This window comes from Malaya genurostris, chromosome 3, assembly GCF_030247185.1.
Source record: "Malaya genurostris strain Urasoe2022 chromosome 3, Malgen_1.1, whole genome shotgun sequence".
Lineage (NCBI taxonomy): Eukaryota > Metazoa > Arthropoda > Insecta > Diptera > Culicidae > Malaya > Malaya genurostris.
In genome coordinates, this window is record NC_080572.1 from 249,868,013 (window position 1) to 249,894,261 (window position 26,249).

At 36.2% G+C, this 26,249-nt stretch overlaps 1 protein-coding gene across 6 annotated transcripts in view; it reads left to right on the forward strand.

Annotated features, from left to right (window-relative positions):
* Positions 1 to 26,249, forward strand: part of LOC131437950 (hepatic leukemia factor) — a 421,032-nt gene that overhangs the window by 137,390 nt on the left and 257,393 nt on the right. For 4 of the 6 annotated variants that reach the window (XM_058607647.1, XM_058607646.1, XM_058607649.1 and 1 more), the window contains one exon: positions 5,253 to 5,294. The exons of the other annotated variants lie outside the window; for them this stretch is intronic. In XM_058607647.1, coding sequence (XP_058463630.1) covers positions 5,253 to 5,294 — 42 coding nt within the window. The remainder of the gene's footprint in view (positions 1 to 5,252; positions 5,295 to 26,249) is intronic. 6 annotated transcript variants of the gene reach the window in all.

Consider the following 26,249-nt stretch of genomic DNA (forward strand, 5'->3'; position numbering starts at 1 on the left):
GAAGGTCAATAGATTGGTAGTCGTAGACCGTTTCGGCATAAACCCATGTTGTGTTTCTGCAATAAACCATTTACAATGGTTGAATATAGAATCAAGTACCACCATTTCGAAAAGCTTTGGAATAGCACTGAGCGACGTAATTCCACGGTAGTTGTCGATGTCTTTTTTGTCTTCTTTTTTATGAACTGGAAACATGTATGAAAACTTCCAGGAATCAGGGAAGATCCCAGATGTTAGCGATAAACGAAAAATTTGGCAGATAGGTGAAATTAAACCGATGGAGCTTTTTTCACAAAGATTGCAGGAATACCATCGGGTCCGGAAGAGCTCGAAGATTTCATGTTGGCGATAGCCATTTTTACTGAATCTTCGTCAACACTGATAGTATCCAACAACTGATGTGATACTGGAACGTTCATTGCTGCTTGGGCGATTTGGTTCGGAGACAACACTTCATTGGAGAAAACGCTGGATAATATTAGACTACAACAGCAGAATATTACTCTCAATATTTGCTACTTAGCCATTGTAGAGTAGCTGGCGCACCTTCTTGCGAACGTTCCTCATTAAATTCCGTACAGACTTCTTGGCGACAAGTTTTGACACTTTTTTCCAATCTTTTTCGAACTGTTGAATGGTTTCGGCTGCTGAGACATGTTTCCTAAGATGTGCCTTCGTAAATGCCCAAAACTTCCTCAATTGGTCGAAGTTGTGGGTAGGTTGGTGGATTCATGTCTTTTGGGACGAAAGTGACATTTTTGGTAGTATACCATTCTACCGTTGATTTCGAGTAGTGGCAAGAAGCAAGATCTGGCCAGAAGACAACAGGATCCTTGTGGCTTCGAATCATGGGTACAAGTCGTTTTTGTAAACATTCCTTGATGTATATTTCGCTGTTCATTGAAGCAGTGGTGATGAAGGGTTTCGAAATCTTACCGCAGCTACAAATTGCTTGCCAGACCATAGCTTTCTTACCAATTTTTTCGACTTCAATCGATGTCTGGGACTGTTTTAACACTTGCCCTTCTCGCACCGTATAATACTGTGGTCCCGGCAAGGATTTGTAATCGAGTTTCACGTAGGTTTCGTCGTCCATGATTATGCAGTTCAAATTTCCAGCAAGAATCGTATTGTACAGTTTTCGAATCCTCGGCCTGATCGATGCTTCTTGTTTCGGACTACGTTTTGGTTGTTTCTGCTTCTTATAGGTTCGAAGATTTAAACGTTCTTTAGCACGAAGAACATTTAACTTCGTAGTGCCCACTTTTTTGGCCACATCCCGAACTGAAGCCTCCTTCTTTTGCTCGAACGCCTTCAGTATACGTTTATCCAACTGAGGGTTAGCAGGACATTTTTTTTGGATCCGTTTTCGGTTTATCCTCAAAGGTGTTATCCTCACCGAACTTCCTGATTGCATTTCGCACGGCTTTTTCACTTACTCCTTCCATTTTTGCTTTCTTTCTCAGTGACAGTCCGCGTTCTGTGCACCATTTGTACACAATTTTTCGACTTTGTTCTGTTGAAAGTCCACGCATTTCGGAACAAACTAATGAAAACGAATAAACAACTGCACAAGGGGTTAGAGAAGAGTGTTAACAACAGGACGCATCCATAAAAATTGACAGATTCTGAGCCATTGCGAAATGGCAGCGGTTTTTGATTGCGTCCATACTTTCTGGGACAGTGTTTTTACATTAAACCACAAACCCGGGCTTCCTAAATCCCATCAAATTCTTATTAAAGCTTACGGGGAACCTATTATTACTGTGGACGAGAAATAGTAAGATGTTGTTCATAAATTCAAAATTCTCTATTTATTCTTCCAAATTTATTTCTTCCCCCTCAATGTAACAGTTGTTAAAGTTAATTTCCGGAATAGCCTTCAATGCACGTAGCGATTCACGTTTGATGTTTTCAATTGACTCAAAACGGTTTTCCCGATGCGGTCGTTTGAGTTTGATGAATAACCACAATTCACACGGAGCCAAATTAGGTGAATACGGTGGTTGCGGAACGATATGGGTTGCATTTTTGGCATATAACTCACGAATAATCAATGCATTATGCGACGGTGCCAAGCGTTGTCAACCCAAATGATCTTTCAAGTTGGTTTTTATTGATCGTTTCGATATTTCAACGATCCCAGTAAGGTCTTTGAATGTTAATCGTCGATTCTCGAACAACAAATCATTGATTTTATTAAAGTGTTCATCATCAGTTGATGTTGACTACCGTCCTGGACGTGGTTCGCCGTCGACCCTCTTTGAACAACTTGTACCAATTAAAAACACTTTCTCGCGACATAAAATTTTCACCGAAGGCCTTTTCCAACATTCTAAACTTTTCGGCAACTGACATTTGATTCCGTACACAAAATTTAACGGAACTTCTTTGTTGAATAATTTCACTGATTGTAAAAATCACCGATTGCACTTTTAATACTTCAGAAAGACGGACATACATATTTCTAAACACTAATGAATATTTTAACGTGACACTTGGCACAGATGTTACTGACAGTCATACCAACTTAATGTCAGAAAAAAAATCGACGAATGAGGTTTCCGTGCGAAATATAATTCAAAAGTCTTACTACTTTTCGCCCACATTATTACTTTATTGGTCGCGACTTCTAAACGTTGGTTTTAACGATTTTATTAGTATTATTATATCGTTTATTTATACCCGGTTTTAACCTAATTCTGGTCGTTCACCGGGGATTGAACGATTTTAAAGTGCCCACAAGGATTACTAAAAACGCACAGGTGAATCCGAACATTTTAAAGATCGGCATCTTCTAGAATTGTTGAACGAAAACTATTTTCAAACTCTAAAGCAACTGGTGGATAGGTTAGTTGTTAAACCCTTTCTGACCATCTACATGTCATGGGAAAGATTCAGAAGGTGTGAAAATGGGTTTCTCATTAACTGAGTGGTAGATAGCAGGATAAGTGAAATGCTGTGAGATAAAAATTTCGCTATCTCGGCTCGAAACAAAGGGTTCTCTTCACCGGATCGTGACGGGCGATGAGAAATGGATTTAGTTTGAGAATCCTAAGCGCAGAAAATCATCAACAATTGCGAAACCAAATCGCTTCAGAGAGAAAACGATGCTCTGTATTAGGTACTATTTACAAATCGCCACCAACAGTCAATGTAAAAATTGAATCAAGCATTGCTCGAGAAACCGGAGTTGGCGACTCAATGCATAGGACACTAGTCTTACAAACTAGTTATCGTATGTTCGAGCCCTTTCCTGAAAGGATTCTTAGTATCAGTAGCATTGTAGTACTAGCCATGCCAACGACTGCGAAGTCTGTTCAGACAGAAGGTAAAATTCCACAAAACGAATATAATGCCAAGACTTTGTGTTTATTGCTCGAAAAACGACCAGAATGCGTCACAAAACACAAGGAATTCAAGCACGAAACCGTACCCACCTCTCACACAGCAAAAGCTGTCAAAAACATCATTTCTGAACTCAGATTGAAATTGTTACCTTACTTGTCAAACTCTCCACACTTGGCCCCTTCCGACTATCATTTATTTTCATTGATGACTCGCGCACTTGGAAAAGTGTTTGTTCGACTTGATCGCTTCAAAAGATAAACAGTTCTTTCGTCGTGGCATTCGTAGGCTGGAGAAAAATGGAAAATATGCATTGCTTTCGAAGACACCAACTTCGAATAGAGTATCTTGAATGTATTGCTTACAATCGTCATATATTGCCATTCCAAAATTCTCATATTATCCATTCTCATATTTTTGACGTTAAAGTTCATTCCAAAGCACAGTGCACAGAGGTCCCAATCATGTCAAAATACTCACTTTTTTATTTGTGCTTCAGAGGTGAATTATGGAGCTTTCATGTCTTTAGAAGAATCTTCGTTTGGAAAAGTTCGCATCTATTGATATAATCGATGTTGTTGCACTTGTAGCCGTTTGTTCCTGCACAAATAACAAATTTAATTTACACTTTGATGGGTTATGCGTCACTCTCGCGAACGAGATGCCACCGACGTTTTGATTACTCGACTATTACCTCTTAAATTTCTACTATCCAAATAACATTAACTTTCACTAAGAATTTCACATTATCTGATTTCTAACTAAGGAAATATTCACTTGACACTAAACTCTGGCGGTTATTATACGAAATGGTGGAAATTGGGCATGGCAATTATATACACACTTGTTGTGCCCAAGAGCCGTAAAATCGGTTTAGCGGTTTCTGTGACATTTTGCGTATTCGACAAATTGAGTCGATTGGTTTATGAAACTCGACCCTTTGGGCCTCGGTTCAAAAGTCGGTTTTCACAGTGATTGCATAGTTTTTCTATATGAGAATCGAGAAATTAAAAAAGTTGAAAACTGTCAGAGTTATGGCCATGCGATTAACACTAAGACGAACCGCTTAAATGAAATAAAAAGTCAAAGAATTATTGAAGAGAAATTAGTACCATCCAAAAATTCTTTTTTTCTGTTTTCGACTTATATCAAGTTTTTTGATGCTCAAAATGCTGAAAAAAAATCATTGAGTAAAATAAATAATTTTTAGATGAGCAATGAAAAAAATTTCGTGAAAATTGGTTGAAAAGTTTTTGAGATATCACGTCCACGGCAAAATTTTACCGAGATATTTTCAAAAGTATGTATTTTTACAAAAGTAAAGGAAAAATAGAAAGCTTCAGTAAACCACACTTGAAATACGATGAATATTAATTTTAAGACATTTCTTACCTTTCTGTGTGAGATTAGAAGCCCATATCTTTCGTTTAATCTAGTAGATGCAAAAATTATTTTATTGAGATTAACCAAAAAGCATTAAATAGTGCGGACCGATGTGCCGAAGGCGAAACATGAAGAAAATTGAAACAAAACATGTGCTTTTTTGTACAAACCAAAAACCCCTAAATGTTCATTTAATAGTATATACTTTGTAGTATTTAAAACAAAAATTTCGTCGTACGTGGAAAATTGTAGACCCTGCTCCAAAACGATTTTTCTTCTGATATCATTTGCGGTAAGGACGATATCTCAAAAACCAATGAATCAATTAATTTCAAATAATATATAAGTTTCTTTTCTCACATAGAAAGGTCGACCCTTTGAACCGAGTCGAAAATTGTAAAGTTTTAAATTGTAAAGCTTTCAATTTGCTTAGCATACGAATTGGATCTTGTCTAAGACAGAGCAGATTTCACATTCTATTAGATTTTACTAATTTAATTTCCATTTATGTTTCTTTACAGGTGAGCACACTTTGGATTATACAGCAATTTCTGATTTTACGGGTGAGCTATCGAGATCGTTCTAGTTTAGTATTTATCAGTTCACAGTTGACATGATATTTCATTATCGTACGCAGTTTCCGGATTCTGTTCGACGAAAGTATGTTTCTACAGATTAAGAATTATTTTAATTTGTATACTATTTCAATATGTTGCTTAAGATTATTTATTTTGGTTATTTAGGGGTTATCCAATGGTTGTGCTTAGGTCGCATAACAGTTTTTACTTTTCTTTACGTTTTGTCTTTGACTCGTCAGTCTAGACTTTTTTTGCACTTACTTTTCTTGGAGATGGCTGAACCGATTCTCATGAACTTAAGAAGTGTATCGAAAAGTAGTTAGCAACATTGATTATTGAATAAAAAAGTGAAAAAAACATATTTTGACATCAGTTTTCGATATATTATAGAAAAATTACATTTTTATGCATTTCACTGATTATATTGAAGAAAATCCTAGTTTCTGTGAAACGCTCGAACTTTGGACTTGGCATTCTTGATTAAATTCTGCACAGTTACTTTTGTGATTTTCCTGGTGGCAGCTGTCCAGTTTTTTTTAACTCCTGCATGTTTTGGGACACTGTACCTTCCTTCCGAAAGTGCCGCTTGACAATTGCCCAATACCTTTCAATTGGCCGAGAATCCGGGCAGTTCGGTGGGTTGATGTCCTTTTCCACGAATTGTACATTATTTTTGACAACCACTATAGAACGGAGTTGGCGTAGTGGGCTGAAGCCAAATCCGGCCAGAAGAGAGGAGGTGCCTTATGCTTTCTGTACAGTGGCAGCATTCTCATCTTCAAACATTCTTCCTCGTACACCTTGGCGTTAATTGTGCTCTTCGTGAAGAAAATCGACGACCGCAAACCACAGGTACAAATTGCTTGCCAGACCAACACCTTCTGGCCAAACTTTTCCATCGCCACCGTGGTGTCAGCGTCGTCCAGGTCTTGGTACACCGATTTCGTATAATATTGCGGTCCGGGCAGCGCTCGAGAGTCTTCCTTGGCGTAGGTTTTATCGTCGATCAGGATGCATCCGTCTTTATTCTGTAGAATCTGGGTATACAGTTTTCGCGCTCTTGTTTTGACCTGAACTTGCTGTACCAGGGAGTTTTTCGGCACCCTCTGTTTTTTGTACGTTTTCAGGGAGTTTCGAACTTTGATCCGTTGAATCATCCCGATGCTGATGTTGAACTGTTTGGCCAAATTCCGCGTCGACACCGATGTACTAAACCACTTTTAAGTCCCGGCCGGGCTGGCTGGGATCCTTTTTTCTACCGGATCGGGGCAAATCCTTCACCGAATTTCTCGATAATATTTTTGACACTGGTGTGGTGCACTTTCACCCGTTTTGCAATTTTGTTGTACGTGACACCACCAGTGCAGTAAAACTTCATTCAATTCAATTGAAACTGAATGTGGAACACATTGACGATTTCTCTAATGCAGTAAACTTCACTCTCTGACACACACAATGTTTGCTGACGGCCCGAACGGGCAGCATTCAGTTCATCACTCGTTTCTATTCAATCGAGGCTCAGTTTAACCACCGTCAGTTGAACTCTTGAAGTAACAAAATATCTCTTTTAATAGTGTGAGAGCGACCTTCAAATGAGGTTCATGTAAACATTCGAATTGGTTCAAGATAATAGATGAAAGACAAACCAGATAGCTGAAATATCAATCACAGAATACGCATAAATTAATTGTTTCCTCCTTCAGTTTTCATTTTTAATACTTTACTCCATTTATAATTCTATTCGTTCGAACTTGCTTACTATCAAGAGCGAAGACAATGAAGGAGCTACACTACTTGGCACTCGAAACTGAGCAAACAAAACTTCAAATGACTAGATACGATTATTCAACTGACGATGAATTCCGGGAGCTTCACTTGAAAATGGCAGCAAAAGTCAAATGAATTAGTAGGGATATGCTGACGGTCAGCGGCCACAAATTTCATTCTTATCTTATATTATTCGATTGAAAATGAAAATTTAACGCACTGGACACCACTTTCTGAGCACCAAGTGTGCCGAATTTTCTTTCGCGTTTCCGGATCAATTCGACTCATCATTGAAATGATAAACCGTACCGAAACCAATCGATTGCGCAGCTGTTATTGACATGTAAACAAACATGTCACCGCAAAACACGCTGCAAAAAATTAAGCCATTTCAGAGTAGTAACTGTTTGAATGTTGCTAACTACTTATCGATACACTCCTTATATTCAAATGATAGTTGTAGTCCCAAAGTTCCTGATTTTTTTTCGAATGAAACTAAGTGTACTAACCTTTCTCGGTGACGACTGAACTGATTGTCGCAAACTTAGATCAAAATTAAAAGTAAAATTGTCTCATACAAAGTTCCTTTTTTTTGGTTCCGGAATTACGGGGTGACTAGTGTAATAATTCCAATCTCAAATTATTTCCTCAGTTTTCTCAGAGATGGCGTGACCGATTTTAACAAAATTAGGTTTAAAAGAAAGGTCTCATGGTCTCATACAAAACTCCCGAATTTCATTTGGATCCAACCGCCGGTTCTAAAATTACAGGATAAAGAGTGTTGACAATTTCGAACAGTTATACAGAGCGGTGATGCAAAACACGAAAATGTATTTCAAAACTAGGCTCTAATCAATCCCAATCGTTAGGCTTTATCAGTTGATGGCTAAGCGAATCGATTTCGATTATACCAGGTTCCGGTTTCTGGTTCCGGAAGCAACGGTAATACTTTTCACAAACTCTAAAATCGAACTCACTTTTCTCAGCGATGACTTGGCTTGTTTTCGCAAAGTTGGATCCAAATGAAAAGCCGTTTGATTCTACACGGAATTCCTTAATTTAATCCCGATCCGACTTCCCGTTCCGATATTAAAGGGTTATGAGAAGAAAGCACAACAGCGCCTTTACGATCGAAGCACACAGCGTGGTAAAGTAAACGAAAATCGACAACGAATCTCGTGGTTGAAAGCACAAGCGGGACACTGAGATTGAGACAATTCATAGTCACTTTACAGGAAGTGTAGCTGATGCGCAATAGATTTTCGGGTACCCTATAAAGGACTGAACTTTATTGGAAAAGACATGCTTCGGACTTCCATGCTTCGTGATATATAGGAAATTTTTGCAGTCGGTATAATAATGATAATAGTAATTATAAAAATCCAACACAAACCATATTTTATGTTGCTGGTTTAAAAGTATTACCCTATATAAAGGGTGATTTTTTTTAAAAGATATAGGATTTGATTATTATAAAAAATTGAGAAAATTTATGAAATCTTTATTGTAATCGATAGAACGATCAAAATAATTTAATGTTTGAAGATGATTTCATACAAATGTTGGCCGCGGCTCCGCTTTAAATGGAAGGTCCAGTTTTGGCACACTCTCTCCAACACACAGTGGTCCAAAACTGGAAAAAGACGGTCAAAAGTCTGTACTGATTTTCACTGATTTTTAAGAGCTAACGTGTCTTCGAACAAGTTTTACAAGATTATATAACGTTTCTTTTGAAAGTGGCACCTTGATTTTTGTTAAGGGGGTAGTACCAATTTCGAAGATAAAATTTTTTTTTTACAAAAAGAATTTGTTTTCTATTTTATTTTGAAGAAAGAAACATTTTAGATATATTTGCTGAAGATATAAATAATGTTAAAGTGTTTTGAGATATATTCGCTTTATTTTAAAAACAGTTTTTTCTGATTAATCTACGTCGAATCTACCTCTATTACCTAAGTAACTTTTCCCAATACTTTTCACAACCTAATCAATCTGTCACTTTCGTTTCCCAACCCCGTACATAGGATCAGAAAACTTTTCTGGTCCGAAGAGGTGAATGACCGCAATGTTAAAACCTCTATAATGGAAACAAAAAAAAATCTATCACTTAGTCGCATTGCATTTGATCAATCAGTATCAGTCACGCTATCACCCGAGTTTTCTGTGTCGCTAATTTCTTGATCTGTGTTTTCTTGTTCTTCTGTAAGTTCTAGCATATCAATTGCTTCCAGTGACAATTAATATAGTGTATAACAAGATAATAATGTATAAAGATTATTACTATACATGCTATGCATATATGCAAATATATGAAAGATATTTCAAGCTCATGCTCATTATTTTGTTTACTTTTTGACAATTAATAATATGTATTAGAAAAAAATCTAAGCAGAACTCGATGCAATTTTTAAGGCCTATTCAAAGTTAGTTTTAATTATTGAAAATCCGAAAAATTATCAAAAGTGCAACACGTTTTTAAAAATGGAAAAATGTTTTCTAACCAAATATAATAAATTAAAGTTATCGCGAAGCAACACGATTTTTGATACGAGATGTTGATCGTGCGACGCTCACTGCAAAAGTGAGCTACAAAAATAGCAGACGTGTGACGCCCTCCGTTTCTTTTTAACCATTCATAGTTTCAACATGGCCATAGTGAAAATTAGTCACACGAATAGTACTCAAGATATTCTCATTGGAAAATAAATTTGATTAGGAATATATTTTCCTATGAGTATTGTAAAATTTTGCTGCATTAAGTTGCATATTTCGCTTCGGCACAAGGTTTCCAGGGTAAAAAAGGTAAAATGATGTATAACTTTTCCAGAAAAGAATAAACCTATGCATTACCTTCTACAAAATTATGGGATTTTATATTTTCTACAATTATTCTAAACATAAAAAATAACTGCATAAGATTGCATATTTCGGTGCAAGGTTTTATCATAGGGAAAAAAGGTAAAACCAAAGAAAAAAAATTTCTATCTTATCAAAAAAATAAGTTATGGTTATATTTTTAGTCAAAGTAGGTCATGAACAATTAGGGATAGAATCAAATTACGCGGTATATATTTGTAAATAATTTCTTAAAAGCAACTATATGCATTAAAAAAACGGTTTTTCAGCTACTGATTTATGTCCACGTTTTCATTGATTCAACATGTCGGCCGCCATTTCACGAATAAATGCTTCAATATTGGCTTCTAGTGCGTCCATGGTTGCTGGTTTATCTCTGTAGACATGAGCCTTAACATGATCACATAAAAAATAGTCCAAAGGTGTTACATCACACGATCTAGGTTGGTCCAAAACGTGAAATAAACTGTTCACCGAAGGCGGCTCTCAATTCGGTCATTGTTTCGCGTGCCGTGTGGGATGTGGTACCGTCTTGTTGAAACCACATGGCCTTTATAGACCTTATAGACCAGACTGAACATGTTTGACAATGACACCAGAGACGATTCACGCGTGTTCTGTCAAAACAGTGTTGCCAAAAAGATACCAGCAAAAATCACGTTTTAGTATGAATTTCATATACAAAAGCACGTGAGCGAAGGATTTCGCTCGTCCAATTTGTTTAAAAGAAATGGTCCTTGAGATGTAAATCAACCTTAAGCTTGGGTTTGAACAAAGTCATTGTCTCTATAATTAATATTCAGAATGGAATAAACGTATTTGCTTCGACAGAACCAAAAGTAGGATCTTTGAATGAGTATTCATTGTATCTTAAACTATTTGTGATTAAAAGAGAACATGGAACATGTGGAAGTTGCTCAATTGAATTAAGATTCATTACTGATGTGGCATAGCAACAGTTTTCCAATATAAAATCTCTCATTCTTTGTTGTGTGATCTTCTGTTGAGTTTATAATAACAATTCTATCATCGCAGGACAAAATGTGTAATCAAATGAATATGCTTGACAATCATAAAAGCTTGAAGAAATTTATCTGCATGCCAGAAGTGCAAAATTAAATTATTAATTAAAAATCAAACCTAATTCCAGAACGTAGCACATAGCTCGCAACTACTGCAGTGCTAGTTGCCAACCGTACTTCATAAATATCCCGAGTACAAAGCAACTATCGAGCCATGAAAGGACAGTGTCTCATCCATGAAATTTTCATTGCACCGCATTTGCCACCCAATGTTGTAGCCCACGTGGGTTCGTTGTTCGTTCATTTTTTTCCATGGTTGCAACTGGGGCCAAATGTGACCAGGTCCTGACTTGGATCCCAAATATCATCCCTGCACTGAAAGAATTTCTATCATTTTTTTCTCGGCATAATAGTGTTGGTGGCTCGGTACTCGGTGGTTCATTACACTAAGGTAAAGTCAGATAGCGGCGTATCCTTGTGTACTGGGTCTGGGTAGTTCACCATAGCTTTCCTATGTTCTTGTTCTGAACCTCCAATCCTGGCCCGTGCACCTACTATCAGTATACATAAAGCACCTGCACACATGGCCTGGAGTGCTCTTGTGGATCTTTTATTCATTTTTCCCACGTGGGTGTTATGACTTTTCACCTTTTTTTTCTCTCCGAGCGAGTCGATGTGTGTGCGAGTCTGTTTGTGTAATCACGCTTCAATTGGCCCCCCGGCATAAGTTACGTTCGGGATATCTGAAGAATAGTCCGGTGAGAAAAGGAAGGCCGGTTCCAGGCGTAGTACGAACGCATCGGAACTCGGTTTGGCCAAAGTTGTTGGTACCTGGTGAAGTGCTGACTCAGCTGTAAAAGCCACAAATAAGCAAATTTGCCTCTGTTTGCCTTCTGATACCGCCATCGATTGAAGAGAAAGTTTCACTTGCCGTCGGCAAAAGGGGCGCGAGTTCTGATAAAGATGCCACGGGGTGGGAAGGACTTTGCGTGGTTGGCCCCTGGGTGGAAAGTCTCTGACTTTGGAAGCGGCAGTGTAGTGCCGCTTTTTCATTCATGCTCGGTCAGGTAGGGAAATCGCAAACGGTGAGCGAAGTGAAGAGGTAATGATGTTTCGTGAAATTGATAATCAATAATCGTATTAGCAAGAACTTGCCTGAGGACTTATGGATTTTTTTTCTCATTTACCTGGCTTGGGTGAATTTGCAATTTTTATGTGTTCCGCATTTCTGGAGACCGAGATTAATTTCCCTATCTGACACTTAGCTTGATGGATGATTTTATAATCGGTTTTGATTAATCTAAAATCCGGAATGATTGAACAGTTCGAATCGTGGCAAGTTGTTTCATACGAAACCTAATAAAATGAAGCATTTTTGATTAACTCTCTGAACACGCGTGCAATACTTCTTTACCTTATTTGATTTTACCTTATTGTAAATAACCACCACACATATTTATCGAAATAATTGAAAGGGTGTATCTTTTGATTATTAATAATTAAAACTATGAGTGAAACTAGTTTAATGTGTATTGTTTACATTGTGCAAGTGACAGTAGTAGTTTTGCAATCGTCGTGAAAAATGGAGTCGGAAAAATAGCAGCGGCGTAAAATAATTTTGAGCACGTGCCTTGAAAAACCGGATCTCTCTAGTCGTGACATCGACAAGAATTTGAAATTTGGAGTATCTCATGTTCTAATTCGCAAAACGAACTCGAATATCTCATGTTCTAAATCGCAAAACGAACGTTTAACTGTTGGTTTAAGCTCTCAAGAGGAAAACAGTTCTGCACACCTCCGGCAGCTCCCGGATTTCCGGTTTTTTACTGCTCATCATAAGTTCGACGTTAGAGACCCAGATGTTCCAGAAGAAGTTAGAAAGCAGATGATATCATATATTGCCAAAAATACATAGTTTGGCAAGCAGTTTACTGATGCGGAAAGCGTAGTGCTCCATTTGTGAAAATTTGGGATGATCTATGGCATCTAATTCCTCTTCTAATGTAAGCATCTAATTCCTCTTCTAAGGTAACACTATGCACAGGGGTTCGAAACGGGAAATTAGCTTGACAAAAATATTTTCGCAATTAAATATTAGTTTTTTGTAGTTGTTTGTCATCAACTGGTGCATCTTTGGATAGGAAGGATAACTAGGGTGGTCCAAATTTGGGTTGAAATCTACAATTTGAATTGAATTTTTATTAAATAATTGCCTTTCACAGAAAAGTTGCAGAAATTATACTTTGCGCAATTTTTCTGAAGCCACTTTCCATTTTTTCAAGGTTGCATAAATTTTTCAAGGTTGCATAAATTTTGCCAAAAGCAGGGTTGCTCTTTAAAATCACTTTTTTTAATTCTAACTTTTTTGTGAAAAGTTGTACGAGAAAATGGTCTTCCAAAGAGTTGTCTAGCTAGTTATTGCGCACAATTTTGTTAAATTAAGTTTTTTTAATATAAGCTACCATTAAAAAGTTATGATGGTTTTTTTCATTGAAAATTAGTCAACCTTCTGAAACGAACCATGTACGGTTTTTGAAAGGTCATACAATAAAGAAAGTTTACAAATAAATTTGAAAAGGTGTTACTTTTTAACTCATATAAATTAGTGTTCAAATTGCCTTACAAAAAACCGAAAGAGTCGAATAACTCTTGAACGCCGAATTGTAGCACCATGCCACCTTCTGCAAAATGACGGTTTCAAATGAGCCTTATAAGTGGCTGATATATCATTTTTTCGAAAAATGATAAACGAAGAAGCTACAGGCGAATATAGATTCTGCGCTTAACAATTTGAATTATTTCAGGTATCTAAGAGAGGGGGGAGGGGATAGTGGGTTTGCGAAGCGGGCACTTGCTCTGGGTGCAACGTTTTAGGGGCGGGGGCAAACCAATCCTTGGAACCTTTTGTTTTGCTCGTTCAAGTTATCTTTCCGGAAATGGAGTTCAGCTTTTCTTTTTTATTTGCTCACTAAACCAACGATGGGGGCAGTAAATCTTATTTTTGACCCGCGTGTCAAATTTCCTCGGTACGCCACTGGGTACCGGTTGTTTCGGATCGGTTTCTATTTCGAACGGGAACGGGTCGGATTCGGGTTCAAGAAATTGCTTATCCGACCGTCTCTATGGCTGGATATAGCCTAGTACCATTACTCGAAAGGTGCTTTAGATTGGTAAAAGACTAACGAAGCTAATAAGCGCCGATGGACTTCAATCTTCCCGGTCTATTGAGCCAATTGCGAAGTAATTTGCCATCATGAAGAATAAACCTTGAAAATATTTCAATAAAGTAGAAACGGAGGAAGATATGAAAAACCTATTTTAATCCATCTAGTGGTGTAATGCTATCTTTTTCATATTATTCATTTTCTCCAGAAGTTTCTTTAAATACTACAATTCAAAAAAAGTTTAGAAAAGAGTTTTGAAGATTGCAATTGCATATTACTACTACCTTGATATTCTACATTTGAATTTAAGTTAGTAAAAATCTATTCAATCATATGTGAGAAAGTGAAGTGAGTTCCATTTTATCACATTTGATGATTATTGTCGGTACTTCCGGAAATGAAAGCTGGATATCGGCATAGTGACATTCGGTTTATTCAACCATATATTAATATGACCTAACACATGGATCAATAAGTCCCAAGACTAACAATGGAAACAACATTTTTTTTGCAAAATTTTTTTTTATTCATCAACATAATAACCTTTTTGGGTGATACAATGGTTCCAACGTTTTTCCAATTTTTCAATACCATGTTTATAAAAAAATTTATCTTTCGCTTCAAAATAAGCTTCAGTTTCAGCGATGACCTCCTCATTTGAGCCAAATCTTTTTCCCTGGAGAATTTTTTTAGATCAGCAAAGATCCAGTAGTCACTGGGGGCTAAATCTGGCGAGTATGGGGGGTGGGGAAGCAGATCAAAGCCCAATTCGTTCAATTTAAACTGCTTCCTGAATCATCGACTCGCGGCACCCACTTGGAAAAAACCTTTTTCATGCTCAATTTTTCATGAAGGATAGTAAATACACTTCCATATGATATCTGTGTCATCTCAGCAATCTCACGGAGCTTCACTTTACGATCTTTCATTATAATTTTTGTCACTTCACTCACATTTTCCGGTGTAACGGCTTCCACAGGTCTACCCGAGCGTTCCGCGTCATTTGTGTCGGTACGACCACGTTTAAACTCGGCGAACCACCGACAAATCGTTGCTTTTGACGGACAAGAGTCCGGATAACATTTTTCAATCCATTGTTTCGCTTGCACGGTGTTTTTACCCATTAAAAACAATATTGTATCGAAACACGAAACTCGGTTTTTTTCCATTTTTTAAACAAACTACAAAACGACTTAACTCCAACCTCGATAACTCAGCTGTTCCTGGTCGGATCGACTTGAAATTTTGACCCGTTTCAAGCAAAGGTTAGTACTCTAGAAAGACGTGGTTACTGGTATACTACGAGCGCCATCTCTGCTTTAGTCTCGGGACTTATTGATCCATGTGTTACAATTTTTTTACAATTCTCTATGACAATTTGAATTTTGGACAAAAAATGTACCGGTAGACGGACTTGGGTAAAATTCAGCATATCATTTATGGAACTATCAATGGTTTATTTGGTTACAGATAGACTCAAACTAAAGAAATTCACTAGCCAATATAAAGAGGTAGCTTATGAAAAAAATATTTAAATTGACATTTTTACACTAAGCACCCTACCTTCGGAACCAGAACTTTGATCCGAATAAAAATTGAGATATTCTTATGGCTTCTTAAGATCTTTCAGTAGAATCTAAGATGGTGAATATCGGTTCAGCCACCTCCGAGAAAAGTTAGTGACATAATTTTCACATTTTTGATGCATAGGGAATGTATTGGTGTGTTGGGAAGATTTTGTATTATTTTGAACTACTGTGAAACACATGTTCTTTGCTCGAATCTGGAAACGATTGAGTGAGGAAGCCAAGGCAAATATATAGGTTTGAAGCTACTGCTTTGCTTGTGTTGTCGGCTGAACATGAATTTCGTTTTCACAGTTTGCGAGCGGGGTTGGGAGTGTCATTTATTGCAAATGCAATGGATTCTAAGACTTTATGCAATTACAGGAAGTCTGTTGAAACAGAAAGGCCAAATTCCACGGAAGGAATGTAATGCCAAGGCATCTCCGAGAAAAGTTGGTGACCAAACCTGCATCGGCCAAAAAAATGGCAAAAACACGTTTTAATTCGGCACGTCATTAAAGACATTGCACTCCGCTGCAAAATAAAAAGTGCTGCGGATCAAATTGAACTGCCGAGTTTAGCATCAAGCATTTCAGTTTGCACTGCTCTGCACTGGTGAGTCTAAGGCGAAACGTAAAAAATATGAAAAATAGGGTAACGGCTCCCTATTTCATCTTAGCTCCTATTTCCATCCCATCCCTTCACCTCATTACTTTGAACATAAATAATATCTTACAACGTACCTGAACTAAACTGTGAAATGTTTCGAAATTATGATTTAAGCTATTGTCACACTTTTCCATTGAAAGAAATGGTTTTAAATTTTTCGGCAGTCTTTTTTTTCACTTAAAACAAACTCACTTTTCAATTTAGGACACATTTTCGTCTCAAAATTTACAGCTCGTCATGTTTCTGAATATCTACTAATCGACTCTTCTCAAAACATGATCACTATTTCGCACAATTATACTACTATTGAATGCTGGATGACTTCATAATTAGTAGTGTTCACTTGCCACTTGTTTAATTAACGATTAAAAACTTCAAAAATTACCCGAAAAGTGATTAAAGTCTTCAAAATATGAGATGAAAATTTTTCACTTAGTTCACCCTAGATTGTGCTTTGTTTTCATCTCATTTGTTTTGGCAAAGTTGACAAGTTATCTCATAATGTTCCAAAATAAAAAATATTTTCCGGCTTCTAATTATCATCAACAAGTTTTTTTTTGTATCCGTGACATTAGTTGAGTTACATTATTGATATTTATATTTCAATAAAACTATTCCGGCTTTGTATAAAGACTGTCCCAGAAAGTATGGACGCACTTTGATTTCGCTGTAAATGATTCACAAGTGTTAGATATTCGAATTTTATTCGATATACTGATAATATCAGACTACAACAACAGAATATTATTCTCAACATTTGCTACCTAGCCATTGTAGACTAGCTGGCGCACCTTCTTGCGAACGTCCCTCATCAAATTCCGTACAGACTTTTTGGCGACAAGTTTTGACACTTTTTTCCAATCTTTTTCGAACTGTTGAATGGTTTCGGCTGCCGAGACATGTTTCCTAAGATGTGCCTTCGTTAGTGCCCAAAATTCCTCAATTGTCGAAGTTGTGGGCAATTTGGTGGATTCATGTCTTTTGGGACGAAAGTGACATTTTTGGTAGTATACCATTCTACCGTTGATTTCGAGTAGTGGCAAGAAGCAAGATCTGGCCAGAAGACAACAGGATCCTTGTGGCTTCGAATCATGGGTAGAAGTCGTTTTTGTAAACATTCCGTGATGTATATTTCGCTGTTCATTGAAGCAGTGGTGATGAAGGGTTTCGAAATCTTACCGCAGCGACAAACTGCTTGCCAGACCATAGCTTTTTTACCAAATTTTTCGACTTCAAACGATGCTTCGGACTGGTTTAATACTTGCCCTTCTCGCACCGTATAATATTGTGGGCCCGGGAAGGATTTGTAATCGAGTTTCACGTAGGTTTCGTCGTCCATGATTATTCAGTTAAAATTTCCAGCAAGAATCGTATTGTACTGCTTTCGAACCCTCGGCCTGATCGATGCTTCTTGTTTCGGACTACGTTTTGGTTGTTTCTGCTTCTTATAGGTTCGAAGATTCAAACGTTCTTTAGCACGAAGAACATTTGACTTCGAAGTACCCACTTTTTTGGCCACATCCCGAACTGAAACCTCCTTTTGCTCGAACGCCTTCAGTATACGTTTATCCAACTGAGGGTTAGCAGGACATTTTTTTTGGATCCGTTTTCGGTTTATCCTCAAAGGTGTTATCCTCACCGAACTTCCTGATTGCATTTCGCACGGCTTTTTCACTTACTCCTTCCAGTTTTGCTATCTTTCTCAGTGACAGTCCGCGTTCTGTGCACCATTTCTACACAATTTTTCGACTTTGTTCTGCTGAAAGTCCACGTATTTCGAAACAAACTAATGAAAACGAATAAACAACTGCACAAGTGGTTAGAGAAGAGTGTAAACAACAGGATGCAGCCATAAAAATTGACAGATTCTGAACCATTGCGAAATGGCAGCGGTTTTTGGTTGCATTTATACTTTTTGGGACAGTCTTTATTACCAGAAAGAGCGTGTTAAATACTAATGAAATAACCATTGTGGCAAATCTAGTAGCACTGGTTTCTTCTCCGCTATATGTCAACATAACGCTGTTTAGTGTGTGTGTGTTCCATCGGTTGTGCACAGAGATGCCAGATATTGTCATAGAAAATATGTGTTTCTTTGCAATCAAATACTGATAAATACTCAGAGAGAAAAGTCTAATGTTTTGCTTCTCACTTTTTCTGAACCTATACAAATGTATATTCAATTTAAAAATTTCTGGCTCTGCATTTTGTCTAATGCCTAAATAGTAACAATTCTTTTATTTATTTTTTTTTAAAGTTTACCAAATTTACTGTACAGTAAAATTTTAAATTTGAAACGAAAGGTAGCAAAAACGACCCAAAAATTTTTAACCGTCGAAATGGTTCAGAACTGATTCTAAAAATATCGTGTGTTGTCTTATAGTTGGCATTAGGCCCTTTGTAAGAATAATTCTGACATTTTGAGCCTATTTTGTTTTGATTGCTGTCGACATTACTAATTAATAGGGTGAATAAAGGACCAACGATAGGATGCATAAATATCCTTTGAGATTAAATTAGGTGTAGAGTAGTGAACAAATCAGAAGTGTTTTTAGCTGATTTTTGAATATTATGTTAATTTCCAAGGAATGTGAACCAACTATCGATGTAGAGCAAGGCGAATTAAGCTGAAATATGAAAAAAAATATTGTGATTTTAGTGGCTAAATCAGGTTTTTAAGGTAACGTCCTTACAAATGAGATGAAATAGGGAGCCTTTACCCTAGGTTTTAGTCGACTTACAGGGCGCAACATTATATACGCTATAAATACTACATATAAAATGTAAAAACGGAACACGGAACCAGAATGTCTTCGCTTTGCCCCTCATTCCTATAAATTTTAGCCAGAGTTGCAAATTGTCAGTCATGTCAAATGACCTTGACAGACTGACTAAAAACATCGTCAACTGTAATCGGTACGGTCAAAGTGTCTGTCAAATGAGATACTCGATAGTTATATGGCCAAGTAGAAGTATACTCAGTCAAAGACAGGTGACGCATTTTGTTCTCTCTCTCTCTCATTCTCCTATTAACTGTTGAAGTAAAAAATTCCATGAGAGTAGCAACATAAACATTAATTGATAAAGTTCATTGTTCTTTGTAAAAAGTCATCGGATTTCGGAGTTTATTGGTGTACAAGAATTTAATTCAATGTTTATGCTGCTTGATTAATATTTAGTCACATCGTAATCAAGCAGTGACAGGAGAAATTCAGATACTATCAATCGCATCGGCAATCAATGAGCGTCCTGGTGAGTGTAATATCAAGAGAATTTAAGTTATGACAGTTTTGGCTCTCAGACACACAATATATGGATGATTGGTAAAGCCTGGTTGCCAGCAGTTCAGTAACATAAGCTTTCCAATCTCCATCGTGCAAAGTTGCTAGTTGATAGTGACATATAGCAGCTCTGATTGTGGCATTCTTAAAAACACTTTCCTTTGACTGTTGGAAGAAGACAAAAAAGTTCAATCGGGCATCAACTAGCATTTTGTATAAATCGAAACAATTTGAGATTTGCAGCATAATTCCTTCTGTAATTTCGAATTCGAAAGTCGGATGCGGAAAAAATTAATTAAGAGTCTATAAAATCTTAAGACCTTTCATTCCAATCTCAGCTTGTAAAAATCAGTTTAGGCATCTTTGAGGAAATGGGGCGAGTTCCGTTTTAGAATTTTTCGATCACTGTTTGTAGATCCGGGAATTGGGAACCGCTATAGCCGAAGTCGCTTCGTGCAGCCAACAGCTAAAATAACCTACAAATTGAAATAGTTTTGAACCAAATTTAGAAGAATTTTTACCTCTTTTGCATTGTCGCTCTAAATGACGGTTTGAAGTATTTAACACACTTCTTCTTGTAACTTCGGAACCGAAAGTCGGATCCGGATTAAATACAATATCAACTTATGGGAACATAACACCTTTCATTTAATTCATTTATTTGCGAATATCGGTTCAGGCATCCCTTAGAAAAATTAATGATATTATTTAACGTGTATGTGTCAAATACTTACATACAGTCACTCCCACACAATCACATTGTCGAATGAAATATGACATTTGGCTTTCCGGGCTAATTTTTACTAGTCGATTTTTCAAGTGATTGCATAAACTTTCTATTTGAGAAATCTTAAACGATTTTCTTGTGCACAGAAAAAAACTATGAATTTTACAGGTGACATAATTCTACAGACGGTACAATTCATAACTGCTTAACCTGTCAAATGAGGCAATATTTCATTCGCACAGAATTTTAAAGCATAATATGCACTCGGCTACCAAGTGCCACTGTATGGATATATATGTATCAATTATTTATCAAGCAGATGCGTGCTTCTGTGGAGCAGTCGGTTAACCGATGTGCTTTGTGCTCTAATGTTTCTCGGTTCAAGTCGCGCTGTTGCAATTGATCTTTTGTTTTTTTTTTATTTCATTCGATTTCAAGCCATGTAATTTTCAAATCACATAATTTCACATGTTGTTGAATATAAATTTGTGTGAAACACCTCGCTTCATTTATGTGCATCTTAAGGAATGTAAAATCGCAAGATTTTTCCGAACTATGTGGTGATAAAATACTGTACAGGTGAATGGATTGCTTGATAAGCATTAGCCTGGTTCTGCTTGAAGAAAATTAACCTATATTGACTGGTATGCTGGATTCAAACGTGGTCATGCAAACACCGTTGATGCACATCGCTCTGATCGTCCAAATGAGCCTATTATTCTGCAAAATCGTCTGCATAATTTATTTCATCGTTATGTTGCTGTAGTCAGTTGTTTGTATTCGCATTTCATCCGACACAGCCGAAAATTGCTTACGGTCGAGACGACAGAAACAAAGACAATACAGTGCAGTGAACAATAGAGTATACGAAATGGGTAAATACGCTTTGCAAAGGCCTGAAACTTGGCCTGTAAGACCAAATTCAATTTGTATTGATTTCAAACGCTGCAAAGTTACACCAGCAGCAAGCGAAATTGAAATCTTACTTAAGAAACGAATGTTAATGATGTAAATGAGATTCAGTTCAACAAGGCGTGTAACTCTGTGTACATTATGTTTAAACGTGAAAGAGATGCAATTGCATTCGCTTCGGTTAACAACGAAGTGCACAGTGTTGAGTATGACAATGTTAAAAACAAAATTCCTGTGTACGTGGTGAACGATGCCATAGAAGTATGTGTACATGACCTTTCTTCGCAGGCTAGTGATACTTAAAACTAATGTTATATGATAAACCGGCTCAGTTTAATTTTACAATCTTGAGTCGCATAAAATAAATGCATGAAAAAAAAGTGTTGCTGTAGATAGCTAACATTTTAAAGATACTATCAGAAGGAGGTATAATCCCTTCAGCTTCTGACGGCCACCAACTGGAGGCTGAATTCTCCGGAATTGCGGTAATCGACATACGACAATGTGATCAAAATATAACAATATAATAACTAAATATGCTACTTTAGTCTTACGTATTTATAAGAAATGTCCCCTGCATTGTAGAGCTGAGGCATGAATATGAAAAAAAATGCTTGCAAAGTAGATGTGGCGTTTTCTCACACCACCGTGTCACAAGTCGATCGTTAAGCGGTTGCTAAATTCTATGAATTGAAATTCGAATTGCTATCGCATCCATCATATTCACCAGATTTTGACCCCATTGACTATTTTCTTATTTTTTGAAAGGAGAATAAATCGACGAACAAAATCGACGATTGTAATTAAAAGTGTTGTTTTCTTTGCTAGACAGGGAGCTTTTAGACTGATGTGTTACATTTTATTTGAAAAGCGTGATGGGTAGGTCGCTGCATTTCACTCTGCCTATCTGGGTTCGGGTGTCATCCCCGTCCATACAGCCAGAAAGATATTCTGATCCAAGTAACAATTCAACACAAGATTAAAACATACAAAATCGAAAAAAAAACATTCAGATCCTTATCGAAAAGCAGGACTTACTCTTATCAACCCACAAAATCTGTCACAACTCGGTGGGTGTGTTCGTACACGCAAGTATAATGTGATCCCAAATCTGAAACTATAACCAAAAACCAATAACATGAGTACGAAGAACAGCTGGACCCCAACCGAAGAGTGTCACCAGCTTGCATTCAAATGCAGTGCAATTTTCCTGTTGGGCAGTAATAATGAGCCGACAGATACACGAATTGATTCGCTTACACTGACCCAATGAATGTAATCGTTGTTTCGTACCGGACAGGAAATCACATGTGCTACCTTGGCTGACCGACGCTGGTGGCGGCAACGGAGGCAGCAGAAAAACTGAACTAAATAAAACCGATTTCCCTGGAATCAATTAGAAACGAGCAATTTGTGGGTGTATTTACGTGCACAGATTGCAGTACGTCAGCCCCATTTCATCGGTATGTTTAACCGTTGCTTCAGCTGTCAAAATATGTGGGCACCTGTTTCTGGCCGGGCATGATGCCACGGTACGGAGAAATTAGATCCAGCACCGAAGGGCCGTCCTCCGTCCGCCGGGTGCCGGGCATGATGGCGATGGCGAGTGCGCGCAGCATTGTTCGTACAACAGGAAGGAAGTGGTTAAATTCTAATTAGAGTTAAGCATACTCTACTTCGATTCGCCTTTTAGCTCGAATGCCACAAACCTGTGTTTTATTATGTTATTACTGCTGTGTACTAGTTGCAGTGTAAACACATTCTCCGTCGAGCCAAAGTGGCGAAACGTGCTTATTGACGTGGTGTAGAATTTTAATTTGGTTCGTCTATAAATCCGTTCAAGTTTTATCGATTCACCAACAGCTGGTTCACCAGACGGGGTTCAACCGGGTTGTTGCTTGCGCTGGGATGCCACATTCTTTCTCCTCAGCTTCACCAGGTTGATTGTGGGATCGTGACCGGAATTTCTGGCACTTTTCGACCCAACTTACATGCACTTAGTAGCTGCATGAAATTCTACCACGTTGTTGATTACGGACTTCGTTCTTCGGTTTTCCGGCCCACAATGGGGATGGAACATTTTTGCTTGCCAGGTGCCCCCCCATAAACTGAGAACTTTATCACGCTAATGACACAATCTAGTCAGGAAGGTTGGAAAAAGTTTTGCCCGGAGGAAAATTACCGGCGAAAGCTAGGTTGTGCGTTTGAAATAAAATTACCCATATGGTTAAACATAGTTTATTATAGCAAATTGAGCTCGTATCGACATTACAGAACAAGTTTCTGCGATCGGAATATGCAACTACGCATCTGGTGGGACAAAATGATGTTGTGTACTATGAGCTGCTACAAACAGACGATCGTTATATGCTACAATTGATGCATTAGGAGAAAAACAGCCGAAACACAAGCAATGACAGGCATGATACAGTTATTCTCCTGCATGACAACGCTCGGCCTGATGTCGCAAAAATCGTGTAAAAAATTTTTGGAAACGTTCAAGTGGTACATTTTGCAGCATCCACCGTATTCTCCTGACATTGCTCCTTTTGATTACTAATAGTTTCGACGCACTATCTGGCCGGTCATCGGTTCACTTCTTTCGCAGAAATCGTAAATGGGCTTCAAGCTTGGATCACCTCAAAAAAGACGAAACATTTTTTCGAGATGGAATTCTAAGATTGCTCGAAAGGTGGAAAAGTGTAGTAACTTTGATTAATCTTTTAATGGAGGGGTAAGGGATAATTTGAATCAATAAACAACTTTTTTGTAATTTTTCACGAAGAAACAGCTTAAGCAAATTTATTCAAACTTTTTTTACATTATAAAGCATCATTTAAAGAATATTTAGTTAAAGTTTCGTATATTAATATTGGAAAATAAGGCGTTAACAGAGCATTCCCCAAAACCTCTTTTGAGAATCACGTTGCACGATGAACACGATAGTTCGACGTAGAATTATCTGAAATCAAAAATATTCTTTAATATACTTATAGTACTAGTTATTTCTCCCCCTCCGTCGTTCTTAAGTTATTATTTTGATTTTTTAACAATTTTTTTATCGTGGCATATTTAAGCAAAAAAGACGATCTTACGCTAAATTTTCCGCCAATTTTGAAGTCAAAAACTACTATAATATGAAAAAGGAAAAAATTTCAGAAAAAAGTATGAAAACAATCTGAATAATCAAAACTGTTTAGCATAACTAGCATCTTCAATGTTTTTAGTATTTTTAGTATTTTTAATATTTTTAGTATTTTCAGTATTTTTAGTATTTTTAGTATTTTTAGTATTTTTAGTATTTTTAGTATTTTTAGTATTTTTAGTATTTTTAGTATTTTTAGTATTTTTAGTATTTTTAGTATTTTTAGTATTTTTAGTATTTTTAGTATTTTTAGTATTTTTAGTATTTTTAGTATTTTTAGTATTTTTAGTATTTTTAGTATTTTTAGTATTTTTAGTATTTTTAGTATTTTTAGTATTTTTAGTATTTTTAGTATTTTTAGTATTTTTAGTATTTTTAGTATTTTTAGTATTTTTAGTATTTTTAGTATTTTTAGTATTTTTAGTATTTTTAGTATTTTTAGTATTTTTAGTATTTTTAGTATTTTTAGTATTTTTAGTATTTTTAGTATTTTTAGTATTTTTAGTATTTTTAGTATTTTTAGTATTTTTAGTATTTTTAGTATTTTTAGTATTTTTAGTATTTTTAGTATTTTTAGTATTTTTAGTATTTTTAGTATTTTTAATATTTTTAGTATTTTTAGTATTTTTAGTATTTTTAGTATTTTTAGTATTTTTAGTATTTTTAGTATTTTTAGTATTTTTAGTATTTTTAGTATTTTTAGTATTTTTAGTATTTTTAGTATTTTTAGTATTTTTAGTATTTTTAGTATTTTTAGTATTTTTAGTATTTTTAGTATTTTTAGTATTTTTAGTATTTTTAGTATTTTTAGTATTTTTAGTATTTTTAGTATTTTTAGTATTTTTAGTATTTTTAGTATTTTTAGTATTTTTAGTATTTTTAGTATTTTTAGTATTTTTAGTATTTCTAATATTTTTAGTATTTTTAATATTTTTAGTATTTTTAGTATTTTCAGTATTTTTAGTATTTTTAGTATTTTTAGTATTTTTAGTTGTTTTAGTTGTTTTAGTTTTTTTAGTGTTTTTAGTAATTGAAATGTTCGTTCATAAAAAGTTTCGCACAATTTAGTTTAACTGTCTTGAAATTCACAAAACTCGTATTGCCTGCAGAAAAATTTCCGAAATGTGTTATGTTTTTTAGACCTCGTTTACTCCGATTTGGATGAATCTTGTCATAAGTTTTGAACATAACAAACGGGTTGTTCATTGTGTTCAAGAAGAAGTTGTTAGAAATCAATGAGGAAGTTTGAAAAAATAAATTTTAGCCTTGAGTTAAACACTTTTTGAAGAGTTAAAAAACGTAAGCTAGTTAAAAATTTAGAAAATCATGTCCTCAATTTTTTTTTTATATTTCGAAAACAATTTTTGATTGGGGATGCGGATCATTTGTCATTAGGTAATTTCAGATAGCCATCTTATATCGGGAATTAATTTACAATTCAAATTGACTCCATACGGTTGCGATAAACCTCAAACTAACACATTCGTCCTGAGCTAATCAATTTATCTCGTAAATGAGAATCGCAGTTATCGGCAGTAGGGGTAAAGTGATATTTTATGAAATTAGAATTTATCGAGAGATAGCTGTTGTTTCTTTAGAAAATAAAAACCCTAAAATTTTGGCGGAGATCACGACACAATAATAAAATACTACTCGATTTTACGTTTCGTCTTAGACTCGTCAGTGCGTAACAGTTTATGTTGAACTGCTACCTCCGACCTGACGGTTCAACATAAACCGCTAACCGCTAGGCAGACGTAAAGCTAATGCTATTTGCAAAACACTTCTTTGATATTGCATAAAAAATCCTCTAACTCTTAAACTTACCACAA